Source organism: Paecilomyces variotii, assembly GCF_004022145.1.
Source record: "Paecilomyces variotii strain CBS 101075 chromosome Unknown C8Q69scaffold_8, whole genome shotgun sequence".
Taxonomy (NCBI): Eukaryota; Fungi; Ascomycota; class Eurotiomycetes; order Eurotiales; family Thermoascaceae; genus Paecilomyces; species Paecilomyces variotii.
Window position 1 is genome coordinate 685,931 of NW_021167147.1, and position 20,431 is coordinate 706,361.

Genomic DNA, 20,431 nt, shown 5'->3' on the forward strand with positions numbered 1-20,431 from the left:
AATAATTAATCTACTTTTTATAATAGGCTTAAGCAATATAAATTTAAATATAGATATAATCTATAATATCTTATATCTTTTTAATAAAGGCTTTAATATCTTTAATAGCAGGCTAGTTTATAAATTAAATAAGTTTAAATCCTATATATAGATAGAACCTATAATTAGTAAAAAAAGGTAATACTCTAATAGTCTTAGAATAGTAGAAGTTTAATATAAATTTAGTTAAAGATAGCTAATTAACCTAATTATCTTATAAATAGCTAATATAAGCGCATAAGTATTATTTTAAAATAGTATTTATTCTCTTAATCTAACTATTAGTCTTAAGATAATAAATAGTAAATAGCAGGTTTATAATATCTAAGTATTAAATTAGATATTTCTAGAAAATAATAATAAATTAAAGACTTTAGTTAGATACTATAATCTTTAATAGCCTGTAAAACTTCTATATATAATAGATATATAATTATACTACTCTTTTAATATTATAAATAGCCTAATAAAAAATAAAGTACTTTATCTTTATAAATTAGTCTATAATAACTAATATAGTATTATAATCTTAGTAAAATATAAGTCTAGTAATAAAATCTATTAAAATATCTTACTAAAAGTATTTAGAGATAAGAAGCTAATATAAAACTCTTTAATAGCCTTTATTTAAAAATATAATATAGTAATAGATATAGTAATTCTAGGTCTAGTAATTTATATATTAATATATATTTAGCTAATAATACTCTTATAAAATTAAGTTATAAAGCTTATATTTTCTAGAGTATTTAAATATATACTTATTATAGTATTCTTATAATAAGTAGGTTTTTAACTTATTATAATTAAGAATATATAGATAGTCTCTATAATATAGATATCTTCCTCTTTATTAATAGTTAGCTAGTATAATCTTAGGATAATAATTAGCTTTATAATCTAGGGCTTATAAGATAGATTATATTAAATTATTAAATAGATAAGCTATATCTAGTAGATCTTTAATACTAAATAAGTATTTTAATTTATTAGGCATAGTAAGAGAATTTAACTAATTTTATTTAATAGGCTAAACTATTTTTTTAATAAGCTAAATAGTCTTTTTAGTAAATTAGATTATCTCTTTAACAGGTTAAATAATCTTAATAAACTAATTAAGTAACAGGGTAAACTAGATAGATTCTCTAAGCTAAATAAATTAATATCTTAGAGTAAATTAAGTAGATATTCTTATAAATTTAATAAGATTTTTAATCTTTTAAACTATTAGATTAATAAAATAAATATACCTTACTATTTAACTTTTAATAATAGCTTTTAGTTTTAGAGATCTCTAAATCTATAGATTAAGGTTCTTCTTCTTTAAGACTATTTAGCTCTAATATTATAACTATTTATTCTCCTCCTTAAAGAGATCTTCTAATCTCCTAGTTAAGATATTAAGTTTTATTTCTTACTTTCTAGGTTAGTATATAATTTAAAAGTTAAACTAGGATAAAAATTTAGACTAATAGGCCTATTACTAGTTTAATAATTTAATTAATATAAAGTATTTTAGATTATAATAGTCTATAATAACTTTAATTAATAATAGTATATTTTTAAGCTTAAGGCATTACTCTTTAAAATAGTAGATAATTATTAGCAATTCTTTATTATAAATCTTATAATTATATTTTATAATAGAAAACTTCTTTAAAAAAAATATAATAAAATATAGGATTCTTTTATTATACTAGGATATAACTTTAGCTAATATATAATTAGATAAATTAGTTTTAACTATAATCTTATAGGTTTAGTTAAATAGCTTTAAGATTAAGGCTTAAATAAATACTTCTTTTAGGGCTTTAAAACTAGACTAATAGATAATTATCTAATTAAAGAGAACTCCCTTTTAAATTAAGCTTATAAGCAGTATAATTATTTTAGAAAAGTTATAAATAAACTAATAGTAAAAGTTACTAAACCTAATAAAGGCTTATATATTAGTTATATAAGTTAAGGTCTTTTATTTAATAATTATTTTTACCTTATTTAAGTCTATCTTAATATAGTCTCAGCTAATAATAATATTTAAGAATTTAGTCTTAGAAATAATAAACTCGCATTTTTAAATCTTTATATATAGGCCTACTTTATATAGCTTCTATAGAATAGCGCAGATATATTAAATATATTTAGAATAAGTTATACTATATACTAAGATATTATTAAAATATATAATATAAAAGATATTAAAATAATCTTATAGAATATTATTAATAAACCTTTAAAATATTACTAGTACTTCTATTAAGCTAAATAATATTATTAATAATTTAAATAAACTAAGTTAGGTATAAAAGGCAGTTAGATATTCTTATCTCTTCTTAATATAAAGATTATTAAATATAGAAATAATATTAATCTTTATAAAATACTTTATTCTTTTTAGATTATTTAAAGTCTCTTTAATTAGAGGTAAAGAATATTAGTCTTTAATAATTATTATGTTTAAGGCTTAATAATTTATATAGATTTATATTCTTCTATTAAGCTTCTTAATAAATAGGATTAAGAATATAGTAGGTAATAAACTTAGGCAGATAAATCCCTTTTTTAGATTTTTTTTAATTTATTCCTTTAAGACCTTTAATTTATCTTAAAATATAATATATAAGGGTTTAAAAAGGAGTAACTTTTTTTTTAGCAGCTTAATATTATAATTATAAAAATAATATAATAATAAGTACTTAGCCTCTTTAAGAAAAAAGATATTAATATAATTCTTAAACTTCTTAAATAATAGGTAAGTAAGATCTTTTTCTTAGACTTATTTAATTCTTAAAGTAATATTTAGATTTTCTAGAATAATTATAAATATTTAAATATTTCTTTAAATATAAGTAAAATAGGCGGCTAAAAAAATAAAGGCTATATTTCTCTTTTCTAATTTTCTAGATCTTAGAGGCAGGTATTAGAATAAAGCCTTTAGAAAAATATTATATAAGGCAAATATTTTAATTAGTTTTAGAGATATATTATAATTTTTTTAATAATAATTATTATTAAAAATAATATTATAGGTAATAAATTATAAATGTAGGTTATAGTATTTTAATTAAGGGAGTCTTAAGATAATAAGATAATGCGCCAGTTAGATAATATAGAACTTAGTATCTTTCTTAAAATAATTTTTAATTCTTATATCTATTTAAATATAATATATAATCTTCTTATTTTCTAGTTCTTTTTTATTAAATATATATAGGATAATTAAGCTTTTTAAAAGGATAGGCTTTAATTTTTAGTCTTTAGCCTATTTTTAATTTATAAATCTTTATCTTTTAACTCTAATATTAAGTAAAGTATAAATTAATAAATAGATCTTTTTTTTCTTCTTTTTTAATATTATAAATAATATTATTAATTTTAATTATTATAGATATTTTTTAAAGTTAATTTTATAAATAGTAGTAGCAGAGATTTAGATAATATATAATTCTTAAGCCTAGCTATAACTTACTTTAGGCTTACTTCTTTTATTAAAGATTAACTAAGGGATAGACTATATAAGTTTAAGAACTAGATTATCTAAAAAATCTAAGGATAGAGTTTATATATAGCTATAATTTAAATCTTCTAATAGTTATTTAAGTATAGATAATCTCTAATATAATATTCTAGCGAGCTATATTAAAAATAGGCGCTAATTTTATAATATAATAAGCTATATTTTCTCCTATTTAGGTATTTAGAAATATTTAAATCTATTAAATTATATAGCTATATTAGGGCTAGTTTATTTTTTTATATAGGGCTTCTCTAGGGCTAGCTATTATATCTTATAATTAAGATAAGATTTAAAATAAATAAAGGGAATTAAATATACTAAGTAAGTTTTAAAATAGCAATATAAGTCTTTATAATAAAGGGCTAGTTTATAATATATTAATAGCAGCAGTTCTTAAGGTCTTATAAGAATTTAATAAACTAATAATATTTATAACTTAGGGGCTAGCTATATAATAATATTTTTTAAAATTCTTAGCTAATAGCTTACTCTAATAGAATAAATAATATTCCCTTAAATATTTCTCCTTCTAATACTAGGCGCTAGAATTTAATAAAAAAGATTTTAAATTCCTTATTAATTTAATAGAGGTTAAATAATTTATTATATATATTATTTATATAATTAGGATTATTAAATATATACTCTAGAATATTTAAAATCTTTTAATAATTATTAAGAGTATAGGTTCTATCTTTAATATATAATAATACTTAGGTATAAGGTATATTCTTTAAGTAATTAATTATATAAACTATATAGCTCTAAGGGATTAAGAATTAGTCTTAATTAATTATTATCTTCCCCTAGATCTAGGCTATAAAGTGCTAAAAATCCTTTTAGTTACCTTTAAATTTATTAAGATTAAGGAGTCTCTCTAAAAATCTAGGGGTAGAAAAAGGTATAATAATAAATATCTTAAATACTCTTATTAGAGCAGCTATAGGCCTTTTAATACTAGGCTTAAGTTTAAATATAAATAAAGATATATTTATAATAAGTATAATTATATAATAGGCCTAATCTCTCTTAAAGATAGCTTAAATATATTATTATTTTTTTTTCTTAAAGCTAGGTTTTTTAATATTATTAAATAGCTTTAAATTTAGTAATTTTTTATTTAAGTCTTTATTAAATAGCAGTAAATTCTTATTAAAGCTTTTAAAAGTATACCTTAATTTAATAATTTATTTTATTTATAATAGTCTTAGCTTTACTAATATATTTATATATTAGGTAATAATAATTATACTATTTTAGCCTATAGCTAATAGTAATATACTTAATAAACTCTCCTAGAGTTATTAGCAGAAATAGAAAAATTAGGGCAGATATTATTAATAATATTAACTCCTAGGTAAGAGCTATATAGTATTAAAGTGCGGGCTTAGAAAATAGATTAGAATAAATAGAATAAGATAATTAATACTAAAACTAGCTATAGAATCTTTATTTAGCTAATTTAGACTAAAATAAGCTATTATAGGCAAGCTTAGTAAATAAAATATAGCTTAAAGAGCTTAAATTTAGATTAAGCTATATGCTAAAGATATCTTTACAAGGTTATATAATACCTTATATAAGCATTAGCTAGTAGATCTCTATCTCCTATACTAGTACTATAATAAAGACCTTCTATTAGCTTAGGGTATTATTATAGATACTTTATATAAGTAAGCTAATTTTATATTTAAATATTCTTTATATTTTAAGTTTATAAATTAAAAGCTATAGAAATTTAATATTAAGCTATATAATATTTATAATATAAATAAGAAGGGTTTTATAATTAAAGTCTTAAAAAAAATTAAGAGAATTTTTTCTTACTATTACTATAAATAAAGATATATTAAATAATTAATTTAAGATAAGAATAGGGAATAGATTATAATACTTACTATTATTTATATAGATAGGATATTATTATTACTAGCTCTAATCTATAAAGCTATATTAAAAAAATTATAAAATATATAGCTTTAAGTATTTAACCCTAAAATTTATAAATATTTTTTTACCTCCTCTTCTAATAGCTAAACTAATAATAAGGTAAGATATTAATAGCTAATTAAGATCTTTAATAAGGAGATTAAGATAAAGATAGATAGAGGCTACTAGCTATTAATCCTTAATAACTATAATTTCTATATTATAAAATACTTTATTAATTATTATAATTATAATAGAATCTTATTATTATTATTTCTATCTTATTCTATATATATATTATAATTATTTAATATTTCTCTATTTAGCCTATTAGCTAGAGCCTATAATATTTATTTAAATATCTAATTAAATAAATGTCTAGGATTTAGCCGCTTTAAAAAAAGGGATTTTCTTAATCTTTTTCTCCCTAGCTAGGATACTGCTTTTATAGTAAAAAATATTAATAATAAATAGGCAGTAATTAGTCTGTATCTATTTAATCTATAGGTTATTTTTAAGCATTTTAAAAAGAAATTTAAAGAGAGGCTTTTTTTAAGCAAATTAAGTTAATTAGTATTATCTATAAATAATTAGCAGGGGATTAAAAAGCTTCTATAAGAAGTTTTAAATAATATATATAATAAAAAAGCACTAAAGCTTATAAATACTATAATAGACCTATATATTAAAAATATACTTCTCTAGTAATAAAATATTAGTCTATAATATATTATTCTTAATAAATAGGTAAAATAATAGTTTATTAGAACTTTATAGCTTTCTTCCCGCTAACTAAAAGATAATAATATTATCTTCTTTAATCTAACTAAGGTTTAGGAGATATAGTAAATTCTAATAGATAAAAAGAAAGCTAAATAATAATTATAATACTAAAAATAAAAACTTTAATTTTAGTAGCAGTAGCAGTAAGAAGAGAAATAATATATTATCTAAAAAAAGTATAAAATCTGAGAAATAGATTATCTAACTCGCCTATAAATATAGGAAGAAAAATAATGCCTTAAAAAAAAAAAGTAATAAAATAGGCAGCTATTTAGCTTTAAAAAGAATTAAAATAAATTAATTAAAGCCTAAAGAAAAGATCTAAACCTATAAAATAATAGATATTAAAAGAAAATACTATTAAACAGGTAGTTAAAGCTAAAATAAGCCCCTTAATAATAACTAGTTAAGGACAGCAGATATAACTACCTAAGCAATTTAGGGATCCTAAAAACTAGTCTAATATAATCTACTAATCGCCTAGATTAAACCCTCTAAATATTAATTAATTTAAATATGTTGTTGTTAAAATCTAGTAGATTTAATAATTCAGCATCCCATAGTAAAAAACGGTTGGCAGGTGGAAACAGTCGGCAGATGACTAAACACGGTAGCGCTAAGTTACATGATCCATCGAATCATCTCCAGTCTATCTAGACTAAGATCCGCTATCCCCTAAACTCGGGAGGCCAAAACACCAGGTCCGACCTTTTACCGTCACCGAAAGTAACTTACTATCGAGTCCTCCCGCGAAGGCCATCTGTTGGCGTGGCGCTCATGGGCAGAAGTTGTTTTTCGAAGGACAGATAAGTCTCGCGAAAACTACTGCTGATAGAAAACCCAAGTTAAACTCCAACTGGCGATAACCAGGCCCCCCGGTCCTGCGTTTTTCTTCGGTAGATGTACACGCAACCATGGACCAGATATTCTTCGAGGCTCGCAGTATGGTGAGCGTAATGCTCGATTGGCGACATGCTACTTACATACTACTTCCCCTAATCTGCCTCTCCACGTATTTCATCGTGCTAGCTCAGGGCTTCCTCACGGTCCGCAACAAAAAGGATGGCAGCTTACCCCCGACCGTTCCGTATGCTATTCCCTTTCTTCGACATCTGCCAGCTTTTATTCGAGATAGAGAAAGATTCCTGGGCAAGGCCATGTAAGTTGTCAAATGACCCATACAATGGATCATTATATTCTCATACAAATATACATACATATATACTCATTTATTTACTCCCCATACAGCGTTCGATATGGCGCATATGTCCCAGTCAGGATTCACATCTTGAATAGATCTATGACTCTGCTGTCCGGAGCGAAGCACATTTCCACTCTATTCCGGAACTCGCGAGACCTGAACAATGACCACTGGCAGGTTCAGATTCTCGTCAATGCATTTGGTCTTCCTCGGGAGGATGGCGACGTCCTTCTCAAAGACGACACGGGGATCAATGCTCAGCCGCATCCCAATAGCACCATGACTGTGGCCGAGCACCGGATCTTTTATCTCCATCACCACACATTTGCCACCTGTCTGACCGGTTCCAGCTTGGACGCTCTAGCCAAACAGCTCGTCCAGACTCTATCAGACCAGTTCTCGAATTGTGATATTGGCCACGACACCTGGACTGAACTCCCAGACATATATACCAATTTCATCCGGAAGGAAGTCTTCCACGCAGCCATCACCGCTCTATGCGGCACGCATATTTTAGAAATCATCCCGACGCTCGATGAGGATTTCTGGGCTTTCGATCATGCGATGCCGGATTTATTCCAAGAGATGCCACGATTCCTGGTCCCGGATGCTTATCGTTCTCGCGATCGGATGAAGCAGAATATTATGAAATGGCATGATTTCGCGAACAGACATTACGACGTTACTCGAGCTGAAGAAGACGAGCGGGAGTGGGAGGAGTTCTTCGGATCTAGAGTCATGAGGATCAGACAGAAGATATTCCATCGGACGCCACTGACTCCTGAGGGATACGCAGCTGATGATCTGGGTATGATCTGGGGGTAAGTGGTACAGCTCTTTTATAAACCCTTTATATCCACTTTCCCCCTGACCTCGAATTAACGAATCCCTATTATCAGAGCAAACGGCAACGCCATCCCAGCAGCAGGCTGGTGCATCCTAGAAGTCATCAAACGCCCTGATCTACACCGACGCGTCCTGGATGAAATATCAGACTCCATCACCATCACCCACGACGGAACGGATCCCAAAATTTCCATTGACATTCCCCGTCTTTGCAGCCAACCTTATCTGCAATCCATCTACGCGGAAACACTACGTCTACGTACCGGAATCGTCCTATCTCGTGTACCCACTTCAGACCTCACCATCGACGGCTGGCGGTTCAAAAAGGACGAACCCATAATGGCATCTAGCTGGTTCAGCGGTCGCGATGCTTCTGTCTGGAATACTGGTTCTCCTGATGATCCTCATCCCGTTAGTGAGTTCTGGCCAGAGAGATTCCTCGTCTATCCCAATGATCCGGATAGTGGGCCCATCAGAAGATCCGGAACAACATCAACATCAACGACAACATCCCAGGGACAAAAACACGAGAAAACCGAACATCCCCCAAACCCCAAATTCTCACTCTCCAACACCGCCGGATCATGGATCCCGTACGGAGGCGGGGTAAAGATCTGTCCCGGTCGACACTTCGCGAAGCAGGAAATCATAGTCGTGATGGCGCTCTTCCTTACCATGTTTGAGGTTGAGGTTCTAATGACGGAGGAGGAGCTGCAGAATGCTATGAAGCCCGATCAGAGGTTCTTTATGTTTGGAGTCATGCCGCCGGCGGGGAAGATTCGAGCTCGAATGAGGAGGAAGAGGTTGTGATTGATTGTGATTGGTTTGAATATGTATATAGGTGTTGTTTTTGTGTCGTATATATAGGTTTCCATCTATGCATCTATGGGATGTAATATAGGGCTTGGTGGTTTAAATGTGGATATCACTATATGGAGATGTGATAGGTTGGATGACGAGCTGAATGATTGACGCGTGTCCAGGTGCTCCTGTTTTGCAAATTGCGATATGATCCTTTTCATAGCATACATGTCTAGCGGATACGGGAGGGAAGCATTGAAGATTTCAATTGTATTTTGTCGGACGTTTAAAATACGGGGTCCGTCAATAACAAGTCAGTCTACCTAATCTAAGCACTCCTGTTCGCTCATAAGGAAATGGTCAAAACATAACTATAACTAGTCTCTGATCTTATACATCGAGACTTCTCCTTCGGGTAAAGCTTGTGGGATCGATCGTAACAATATGTGCTATCAGAACTCGTTGGAGTTCCAAAGATATCATAGTTAAAGTTTCAGGTGTAGTTTAATTTTCTTTTCTTTTTTCACATCCTAGCTCGTTTCAGGCAGAGGCTAGATCTTGTCCTTGACGTACAGGTCGACGTACTTGTCGACGTCGTAGTTTTCAAGCTTGGCACGGTCCCAGCCTAGCTCCAGGAACTCGTTGACACGGCTGGTGTCGTAGTGCGCAGAGATGTGACGCTTGTACTTGGACAGGATCTCGGGCTTGGCCTCCTCGCGACGGAGACGGTGGCCGAGAGGAGCCTCGACGACGACCTCGTCGAGGACCGTGCCGTCGTTGAGGATGACGGTCAGGGCGTTGGGGATGGTACGCTTGGCAGGGTCATGGTAGTCCTTGGTGAATTGGGGGTCTTCCACGCAGCGGATGCGCTTGCGGAGGTCCTCGACAACGGGGGAGGTGGCAGCCTCAGAGCCGTCGGTGTAGTCGTTGGCAGTCAGGCGGTTGTAGACCAGCATGACGGACATCATGTACTGCAGAAGCTGTTAGTATAACATCTTTGAATGATGAATCAGGAGGGAAACCTACCTGAACGCAGTGGTCACGGTCAGCAAAGTTGTCCATGGGCTTGAACTGCTTGTCAATGATGCGAACGCAAGCTTCGTGCGTGCGGTTGACGATCTCCTTGATGTCAGCGACAGTCTTGCCCATGGCCTTGAGCTTCTCGTTGACGATCTTGGCGGCCTCGATGGCAGTCTGGGAGTGGAACTCAGCTGAAGCAAGTCAGTATCTCCTATTTTGATCCCGTTGACACATGCTGAGAACTTACCAGGGTAGGAGACCTTGAAGAGCACGTTCTCCATGACGTAGCTACCGTACGGGCGCTGGAACTTGAACTTGTTGCCCTTGAACAGGACATCGTAGAATCCCCAGACGGGCGCAGACAGAACTGTGGGAATACCCGACTCGCCCTTCTGGATTCTCAGGACCAGGTTGACGGCGCGCTGGCAGGCGTCTCCGGCCGCCCACGACTTTCGGGACATCGTGTTGGGGGAGTGACGGTAAGTACGCAGACTCTGGCCATCAGCCCATGCCTGGGTGATGGCATCAGCAGTCTGAGACTCGGTCAGGCCCAGCATCTTGGACACGACGGCCGCCGTGGCAACCTTGACCAGCACGACGTGGTCCAGGCCGACCTTGTTGAAAGAGTTCTCCAGAGCCAGGACACCCTGGATCTCGTGAGCCTTGATCATGCCCTCTAGGACATCCTTGATCTTGAGGATCTTGCCATTGCCCAGGTTGCCGCCAGCACGGTTCGTTCGGGAGATCCAGTCGGCCACGGCCAGAATACCTCCCAGGTTGTCGGACGGATGACCCCACTCAGCGGCCAGCCAGCAGTCATTGTAGTCCAGCCAGCGGATCATGGCGCCAATGTTGAAAGCGCCATTGACCGGGTCGAGCTGGTAGGGCGTTCCGGGCACACGAGTTCCATTGGGGACGGTGGTGCCGGGAACGATGGGGCCCAGCAGCTTGGTGCACTCCTTGAATCTGAGGGCCTCAAGACCACATCCCAGGGTGTCCAGGAAAACCAGACGGGCAGTGTCGTACTGTGAATCAATTCCATTCAGTCAGTCAACTTCACTTTCTCTAGTGCAAGGATATCAACAGGCCACTGCGTCTCAGCAACCCGAGGGACACCTACGGCCAGATCGGAGTCAATGTTGTAGTTGTGGATGTAGCTGGCCATGTCCTTGATCTCGGGATCGTAGACCCTCTCCGTCGCGGGAGGAGCCGCTGCGGCATACTGCTTGGAAGCCATGCTGGAGAATCGCTGGACTCTCGAAGACGTAAGAGTGGTTGTGCGGTTGTTGCAAAGAATTGAAGCAGCTCCAGCGCGCGAGCTCGACAACGAGGCGATGCGGGATGTGCCCAAAGTGCGGGGGGACCTGTGGGTCAGCCGTCTCAATGCTGAACCGGAGGCAGACATAATTAAGGAAGACAAAAAAAAGAGACAACAGATGGGATTGTATACCAGCAGCAGACAGGAGGAGAGAGAGAGAGAGAGAGAGAGAGAGGCCGTCAGCAGAAGAAAAGACAAGAGCTAAAGAAGAAAGAAGAAAATGCTGTGATGAGCGGTCGACGAAGCTCTGATCTCATGGCGCGTTGAGAGCTTCGCAGGGATATCGCCGGCACCCCTGCCGAAGCCGAGGTCAGTACATTATTACTGTATTTGCTTCACCATCTCTTCTCTCCGTTTCCCGCTGTCTTTCTTGCGGTTATCGGCGGTTGTCTGGTTCGTTGCTTTGTCCATGTTGTCGTCTTCGTGTGTTCCCAGCAGTTGATCCCTCAAGCATTTGCTGCAGGAGCGCAGCTGGATGGATTGCAATTCCTGACGATGGAGATGATCGACATTCGACATTCTCCTTGGTTTACAGCATTCGAGAAGGTCCACGCATAATACAGGACAAACAGTGGTCGAGCAGCCATCCTGGTATGTCTCAACGATTACTCCGGTGCCGGGATTTACAGTATTCGTCCGGTTTCAAGTCTTCTGGTCTATCTACTCCGTATCCCACGGCAATTCAGGCTCGTCGGCTTCCATCGGTAAACTCTTCTCGGCTTTCCCTCTCCTTTCCCCGGACCCCGCACGGACTCGGTGGGCCTCAAGAACTCTAGAGCGCGCCCGTTGTGTTTACTGCTGTTTAGGGTGAACTCTAGCGGCTCTAGGAGTACTTACTTACATTTGCCTACAGCACGAGTGGACGAGAAATAATCAAAACAGTAACAGGACAAATGCTGACCTTGATTTGGAAGTGTTGTACAGTAAAAGGCTCTTCTTGTCCCAACACAGAACAACATCTGAGCAGGCTATGGTGGTAATGGTACAGTCAAAGCAGGGTATAATAGAGAAAAGCGGCCTTGCACTCAGTATCCGATAAACAAAACAACATCGCACATCCCAACACCAGAACAATGAGTATCTACAGAGAGGAGGGTTATTGGCTGCACAAGACACCGAAGCGCATCGGTACAGATCCAAGTCGGTAAGAGTGTTCTGCTTCCTGAGTTCGTTCCGGCATCAGAACCGACCATCCCATTCGCTGCGTACACAGCATGATTCGCAGCCTATCTGCGAGCAGAAACCCTAGCAGTGCATCGATTGCTCCGATGCCGCTACTTGTAATTCAGCCTCATCGGTCCGCCGGAGTGACTTGATGATCTCCCGATAAAGCGCTCTGGCGACGGCAGGCGGCACCGCGTTGCCAATCTGCTTGCGCACCTCTCTCGGTCCGAAATGGTGGTTCAACGGAAACGTCTGCAGGCAGGCAAACTCTCGGTTCGTGAACCCCCGTTTTCCACTGGGATGGTGGTTGTTCTCGCCGCCGCCGCATGTGATCGTCCTGGCCTGGGTGCGAGGGTCGAAGGGACGCTTGAAACCGTTGCGACGACCACGCTCCAGAGCTCCCATCACATCATGATCAGGAGCATCTCGAGGAATTCGAGAGATCATCGTCTCGATGGTTGTGTATGGCAGCAGTCTAGAGTTTCTGTCCCCGTGGGTAGGGCGAGGAAATTGGGGCAAGTCCTCCCCGGGCCTGAATGGATCTTAGTAAAGATGGAATCACAGGAGAAATTAAACATACCCAGATGCAATGATGAACAGCCTCTTGCGACTTTGCGGCACACCATACTGCGAACAGTCTAACACTCCACAACGCACAGAATACCCGATCTCAACAAAGTCCTGGATGACCGCGAAGAAGGTTTCCCGATGCCGCTCGGATAGTCCCGAGGTCTCCTCCATGGTGTGTATGCGAGGCTTCGACCTCTCGATTATATCCCGACAAGAAAATATGCAGGCAGAATTGGCGTCATCGTTGCGACCGTTGATGGTATGCGCCGGGGAGAATGTCTGGCAGGGCGGGGATCCATGGCTGACGTCCACTTTGAGCTCGCTGGGATGGTTGGTCAAGAAGTTGGTCACATCAGCGACCTCACAGACAACATCCGGGAAGTTGGGTCCGTACGACTCAATCGCATGGTGGCTCTTGTCGAATGCCCATTTGATCGATAGCCCGGCTTCCACCGCGCCTCGCGATACACCTCCTGCTCCACAAAACCCATCGCCGAAGGTATATTGCCTGGAGTCCTTGGTCCGTCCGACGCCATTGGATGGCTGAGTCAAGTCAACAGCAACCGGTCCTTCAAGATCGATCACCGTATTTGCGCTATAGCGAGCTTTCTTGGCACTTCCAAATGGTTCCGGGTCGCCTCTCCAGTTTCGTCTCAGAACATGGTGAGGCACACTGTACCCGTCGTCTGCCTCTGTTGCTGATAGATATTCGATAGCCCCTTCACCTGTTTCTGTGTTGCTTTTCCCCGCGACTGTCGTCTCTTTGAGGCGGCAGTAGAGCTCGCCACGTCTCCTCATCTCGTTTTCAGATGTGAAGAGATGCCGTGAGTCAACAGAGCTGTTACATGGGTATCGTGCATTGGTAAGATGGAGCACCCTGAAGCGCTTCACCCTCCCAAGTGGCACATCCTCGTGAACATGGCTCTCCGGGTGCTCGCTGATAATCCAGCAGAGCTCGTTCACCCACTTCGGGTGTCGCGAATCCATAGTCTCCAGTCTCCTGAACCGCTGTCCATTGAGGAACACGCGTCCAGAACGTTCTTGGAAGATGTGGATAATCCGTAGGAACGTGCCGTCATGGAGCTCAACTGACTGACCCGCACTATAGCACGAGCCCTGGTCCCAAAAGAAGGGGGTCACTTGCGGCTCACCTTCTGGTCCCCGAAAAGGGCTGGCCTCAGGGGAGTCAGTTATGACAGTGGTCCTTGCTGCCCTTGAAACCCGCGCATCGGTAAGGTATTCTCCCGGTTGAAAGGGTCTGTCCAGATCATCTAGATCATCGGTGAGGTCGATCACTTCTGGAACAGCTTCTCGACTTGCCGGACTGCCAACCCGATTGCTTGATGCTCTCTGTATACTTATGGCGGATCTCGGGCTTAGCGATCTCAAAAAGCACTGAGCATCGGGGTCGTTGACAACAGTCTCGCTCCCATCAGTGATCGTAGAACTGTTGTCGCTGACAATGCTCTGCCCTCGCGATGTGTACGCAGCTGGGCTCTTTCTGTGGTGTCCATAGGGTCTGCCGACGTCACAGTCGGACTCATCATCAATTTGTATGGGGTTTGAAAGAGAACCGGGGGGTGATGAAGGTGGCATCCTGGAGGGACGAAAACCGCAGCAGATAGACTCCGACCAAGGGCGTAATTCAGCAGTGAACGAAAGAGATGTCAGCAAAAGGCAAGCAGCAAATGCATCACCTGTTCTGGATCTGACTTCAGACGGAAATGATAGAAAGATGAGAGATATAGTAAATGAAGTGAGTTGTAAAAGACCTGACTAGTAGTCTGCTACAGATACTCTGGACCAGAAAGACAGAAGGTCAGGCATATATGGATCTGTCTCCCAGATATGAGGATCAGTCCAGATAAAAGGCGAGGAGAAAAGATTGTGAGTTGTCAAAAAGTGAAGTTGAATAAGAACATGCTTTGACAGGCCTACAATATAACTTCTTTGGGGGAAGGACTGAAGTAACTGAAAGTCCAGAGAGCTGTGACCACATAGGATCTGTATGTAAAGAAGAGATGAGATCACCAGGAAAGATTCCAGTGATTTGTGCTGTAGTAGCCAGATTAGTTCCAGGACAGACAGCGGCAGGAATATTCAATCCTGCGCATATTCACATAGCTTTAGCTGCACAGTGAATGGCAGGCAAGAAACACAAAGCATTCTGGGTAAAGTGCACAATAAAGCATCATTTTTAACCATGTTCTTCCACACTAGGCTGGAGAATAGGTATCTGCTTGATTCCTGTATGGATTCCATTGTCGCAGAGACAACTGTAAGGCCAGACAAATGCCATGAGAGCAAAGATGCCACTCTAAGTTATCAAGTGATAAACAACCCATTAGAAAGCTGTTGTAAGTGCTCGGTCCGAGAACGGCCGCCATCACTGCTGAGTCAGCGTATCTCCCGGAAAAACCGCCACGCCGAACCAGAAAAAATTTCGCAGCAAGAAATCTCTTTGGTCAGTGTGGGCAGCGCAAAAAACTCTGGGTCGCACTCTTGACCTGCAGTGGAGAAAAGCGCCTTGGGATATCATCCGCTCCCTGGGACGAACTCATTTTCCTTTCTAATACTCCTCATAATGTCTCCTCTCCTCTCGGGTCTCCCCCAGACATTCCTCCTTGCCTTGCAGGTTGATTCCTAGCAGTCCGGTCCCCAGTCGCAGCGGGTGATCTTTCACTGCTGCGTCTGCTTAGGAGTCTCTATCTACAACCTGCGAAGACGGCCGTGAATTCCGCCTTTTCCGGCCTCGTCTGTGTGAAGAGAAATTCGATCTCTTAGAAGTGAGTATGGCCTGAGCAAGCAATTCATTTCAGTACTCCCAAGTCGACTAGTCGCATGATGAGCATTTGTTTTTATAGATGTTAGACTACTGAAGCATCTTTGCGGAAAATTTTCAAGCCTGATTTTTGCCTCTTTACCCCACCTTTGCCTCTTCTTCCTCCCATTTACAGGTCTGGCAGGTCGAACTGACTGCTTCCTCTGTCTAGGACCATTTCCACTCCTTCAGAATGTGTGGAATTCTCGCAGAGATCCTGGCGAACCCTAATGGTTCTGCCGCAGTCGATCTGCACGAAGCGCTCTACCTGCTCCAACGTGAGTAAACCCTTCTATCGGACCATCATACTCCGTGAGACTCCGGCGAAATATGGGAGTCATTGTGGCGCGGCTACCGCATTTCATATCATCCGTTTTCGATTTCTCTCGTGTATATACTGACTGGGGACTCTCGAAACAGATCGTGGCCAGGATGCTGCGGGTATCGCTACTTGTGCCTCTGGCGGTAGGATCTACCAGCTCAAATCCAACGGTATGGCCGCCAAGGTCTTCCAGGATGGCGCCAGAGTCGCAGACCTACCCGGTTTCATGGGAATCGGCCACCTCAGGTATCCCACTGCGGGCAGCAGTGCCAACGCGGAAGCCCAACCGTTCTATGTGAACAGCCCGTACGGTATCTGTCTTGCGCATAACGGAAACTTGATCAACGCCCCGGAACTGAAGCGGTATCTCGACCTCGAGGCACACCGTCACATCAACACCGACAGTGACAGTGAACTGATGTTGAACATCTTCGCCAACGAGCTCAACGAGACCAAGAAGGCACGCGTGAACAAGGAAGATGTGTTCGCCAGTCTTGGTCGGATGTACAAGCAGTGCCAGGGCGGCTGGGCCTGTACCGCCATGCTTGCAGGTTTCGGGCTGCTGGGCTTCCGAGACTCCTATGGTATCCGTCCTTTGGTTCTGGGTTCTAGACCTTCCCTCGATGGGAAAGGTATGGACTACATGATGGCCTCCGAATCGGTCGCCTTGGACCAACTCGGCTTCACCAACATCCGCGACATTCAGCCCGGAGAGGCAGTCATCATCGAGAAGGGTGGTGAGCCGGTGTTCCGTCAGGTTGCGCCGAAGATGAAGTACGCGCCGGATATCTTCGAATACGTCTACTTCGCTCGTCCGGACTCCGTCATCGACGGCATTAGCGTGTACCGTAGCCGACAGAGAATGGGTGATCGTCTGGCCGCACGCATCCTTGACGTCCTGGGCCCGGAGGTCGTGAAGAACATCGATGTAGTCATCCCTATTCCCGAGACTTCCAACACGTCAGCCGCCAACGTTGCGCGCTACTTGGACAAGCCGTATTGCCAAGGCTTCGTGAAGAACCGTTACGTCTTCCGCACGTTCATTATGCCGGAACAGAAGACCCGACAGAAGGGTGTGCGCCGCAAGCTTAACGCCATGAAGTCCGAGTTCAAGGGTCGTAATGTTCTCCTGGTGGATGACAGTATTGTGCGTGGAACCACAAGTCGAGAGATTGTAACGATGGCCAGGGAAGCGGGTGCGAAGCAGGTCCATTTCGCCAGTTGCGCCCCACCAATTACGTGAGTTTCTTTCTCAGTATTCCCAGACCAGACACATACTAACCGCTGCAGGCACGCTCATATCTATGGTATCGATTTGGCTTCACCGAGTGAGCTGGTTGCGCACAACCGTGATCCCGCTGAAATCGCAAAACACATTGGAGCCGACAGCGTCGTCTACCAGACCCTGGAGGACCTCAATGCGTCCTGCGCTGAGATCGCGCAGGAGAATGGATTGGCAGAGCCCAACCAATTCGAAGTTGGTGTCTTCTGTGGTAGCTACATTACCCCTGTCTCTGAGGGTTACTTTGAGCATCTGGAGAAAGTGCGCGGCGAAGGCCGTAAGCTCAAGGTTATGGACCGTGCAAGAGAGGCAGTCGCCAGCGGTCTCGCTAGTAAGACAGACTATGAAATTGCTGCCAATGGCGTGAAACTCGACGACCGGGGAAAGGTCGTACCCGCCTCCACCCCTAGCGAGTCTGAAGTCCCTCAAGTGAGCTTCAGTGCAGCTCGCGAGGCTCCCCAAGCGGTAGAGGCTTTGGAGTCACCAAAAGTCAGGGATCGTATGGACATCAGCATCCACAACTTTGGTGATTATGCATAGACAGCTAAGGTTTAGATGGACTGACCTAGCATGGAGTTTAGAAGGTCATGGGCTTTATATGATGTTTCAAATCTTGATGCTGCTATATGAAACATTGGGGCGGAACCAAAATGTGTCCATGGCCATGTCGAGAAATTTTCTTCAGATACAAAAAGAATAGTGACCTGCGAGCAATCTGAAAGTGCTCGTGCTCGTGCTCGTGCTCTTTCGAGAGAAAAGTACAGTGTACATCGTGCTCATCTATATACCCTTGAACGATGATTAGAAATACAATGAAGAAATAGAATGTCATCCCGGCGACGGGGTTCGCACTAAATATCCACTTTCTCGACCTCCACGAATAATCCTGCCATGACTCCCATTCTGAATGTCTCCGAGTACCTACTATCGCAGATAAGGGACTGAAATTCTGATCTCTCAGGAACTGTGGAGGTCCGCCTGATTTTGATTTTTTGACACAGCAAGATGTTTTACTGCCTTTGAATATTGACGTCTCTAGTATGATACATATGCTCCATGCTATCACGTGCACGTGATGTAACATTGACGGCCATGAAGTCACTGAGACTGCTCAAGATGCTCTCTCATTTGACAAAGCCCGCATTCTCTCAGATCTCCCATTCGTTCCATGGATCTATCGCTTTCTGCATCCATGAGCGTGACTGCAGGGATACTATTCCAGTTATAGGAAGTACCTGGAGTCTATTATCCTTTCTCCTGAGCTTATCGTGCTCTTTGGTATCTACAAAGCGCCTTTGATAATTGTGCTACTTCATCTCTATTCCTATTATACAGTTCAAGATACCCCTTTGTATTTTATTTCTATAACCGATAAACCATGGAAAGACGTGTTACGCGCTCTGCTGCAAAAGCAGCTATTCTGCTTGCTGCAACAACTGAGCAAACTGGACAAGCACCGCCATCTGAAATAAAGGGTGAAAGCGTACCACCTAAAAAGAAGAGGAAGAGGAATAATACGGTCGCAGAACCTGACATCAATGAACTGCCTCACAATCTGGGCAAAGCCCCTATTCCCACGACATCGTCGACAACGGCAGATAAGCTTCAGGGGGGAAACACAGCAGTGAAGAATGGGAAGTTAGATCGCATAAAGGATGAACTGCAAGATACTGTTGATAAAGCAACAACAACACTGGATGCAAAGGCTGAGGGAGGGAAAGGGAAGAGCAATAATCCATATGGTCTCACACCTGGCGTTAGTCCATTCCCTGAATGGTCCCGACCGACACCAGAAGAGTGTGAGGAAGTCAATAAACTCCTCTCAAGTGTCCATGGGGAAGTCATTGCGCCGACATCTATACCTGAACCATCTCTTACCGTCACTGGATGTGGAGAAGTCCCGTCTGTTCTCGATGCTCTTATTCGAACCCTCCTGAGTGGTGCAACCACTGGAAATAATTCTGCTATGGCTTTCCAGGGGTTAGTCCAGAAGTTTGGCATTCTCCCTGATGGCATCGGGAAAGGCAGTGTCAACTGGGACGCCGTCCGTCAAGCTCCAGTTAAAGATATCTTCCAGGCTATTAAGCGCGGTGGATTGGCAGAGTTGAAAAGCAAACGGATCAAAGAGATCCTGAATATGGTCTACGAGGAGAACGTGCAACGTCGAGACGCTCTCTTGAAGGCCAAAAAGGAGGGTACAGCTGAACCTCCGGGGGCCAAAAATGAGACGGAGGTCGAGAAGCAGAACGAGATCGACCGCGCAAATGAACATGTGCTCTCGCTGAACCATATCCATTCTCTCAGCAGCGAAGATGCCATGCTGGAACTAGTCAAGTACCCGGGAATCGGGCCAAAGACGGCAGCTTGCGTTATCCTCTTCTGCTTACAGCGTCCTTGTTTTGCCGTGGACACTCACATCTTCCGGATTACCAAGTGGCTCGGCTGGATACCGTCAGAGAAGGTTGATGAGGTCAAAGCCTTCAGTCATCTGGAAGTCCGTATTCCGGATCATCTGAAGTATTCTCTCCATCAGCTCTTTATCCGTCATGGAAAATCCTGTCCTCGCTGCCGGGCTATTACGGGAGAGAACAGCGAAGGATGGGAAGAGGGATGCGTTATTGACCATCTTGTTAAGCGGACGGGCAAACGCAAGGGAGCTCCAACGTCGGCTCCCAAGGCGAAGAATAGGAAGTCTCGTGGAGGAAAAGAAGATGATGACGAGAGCGAATAGCTTTCTCTAAAAATATGCTGATCTATGGGGCCCTGTTTGAGGCCTATTTAGCTATTGCAGATAATATTTAGTTCTGCATTTTTATTT

At 40.3% G+C, this 20,431-nt stretch overlaps 4 protein-coding genes across 4 annotated transcripts; 2 read left to right on the forward strand and 2 right to left on the reverse strand.

Annotated features, from left to right (window-relative positions):
- Positions 1-6,937: 6,937 nt before the first annotated feature.
- On the forward strand, positions 6,938-9,392 carry C8Q69DRAFT_472524 (cytochrome P450). The gene is made up of 3 exons (XM_028630985.1): positions 6,938-7,427; positions 7,517-8,290; positions 8,369-9,392. Exons 1-3 carry the CDS (start codon positions 7,183-7,185, stop codon positions 9,123-9,125), a joined length of 1,776 nt encoding a protein of 591 aa, XP_028483711.1. The 5' UTR covers positions 6,938-7,182; the 3' UTR covers positions 9,126-9,392.
- A 275-nt stretch (positions 9,393-9,667) lies between these two features.
- Positions 9,668-11,541, reverse strand: C8Q69DRAFT_487476 (putative 2-methylcitrate dehydratase; the record flags this gene model as incomplete). Its single annotated transcript, XM_028631986.1, has 4 exons — positions 9,668-10,087; positions 10,143-10,327; positions 10,384-11,161; positions 11,257-11,541. 4 exons carry the CDS (start codon positions 11,539-11,541, stop codon positions 9,668-9,670), a joined length of 1,668 nt encoding a protein of 555 aa, XP_028483712.1.
- Positions 11,542-12,699: 1,158 nt separating this feature from the next.
- C8Q69DRAFT_487481 (C-5 cytosine methyltransferase DmtA) lies at positions 12,700-14,784 on the reverse strand (the record flags this gene model as incomplete). The annotated part of the gene is made up of 3 exons (XM_028631987.1): positions 12,700-13,150; positions 13,199-13,986; positions 14,023-14,784. 3 exons carry the CDS (start codon positions 14,782-14,784, stop codon positions 12,700-12,702), a joined length of 2,001 nt encoding a protein of 666 aa, XP_028483713.1.
- A 1,418-nt stretch (positions 14,785-16,202) lies between these two features.
- Positions 16,203-20,344, forward strand: C8Q69DRAFT_487482 (hypothetical protein; the record flags this gene model as incomplete). The annotated part of the gene is made up of 4 exons (XM_028631988.1): positions 16,203-16,287; positions 16,430-17,570; positions 17,622-18,112; positions 19,029-20,344. 4 exons carry the CDS (start codon positions 16,203-16,205, stop codon positions 20,342-20,344), a joined length of 3,033 nt encoding a protein of 1,010 aa, XP_028483714.1.
- Positions 20,345-20,431: the final 87 nt, after the last annotated feature.

Excerpts from the sequence above, each read along its gene's own strand:
- C8Q69DRAFT_472524 (XM_028630985.1), top strand. The coding sequence starts at position 7,183 with ATGGACCAGATATTCTTCGAGGCTCGCAGTATGGTGAGCGTAATGCTC. Across the intron at positions 7,428-7,516 it reads AGATTCCTGGGCAAGGCCAT|CGTTCGATATGGCGCATATG; the intron begins GTAAGTTGTCAA and ends CTCCCCATACAG. Across the intron at positions 8,291-8,368 it reads GATCTGGGTATGATCTGGGG|AGCAAACGGCAACGCCATCC; the intron begins GTAAGTGGTACA and ends CCCTATTATCAG.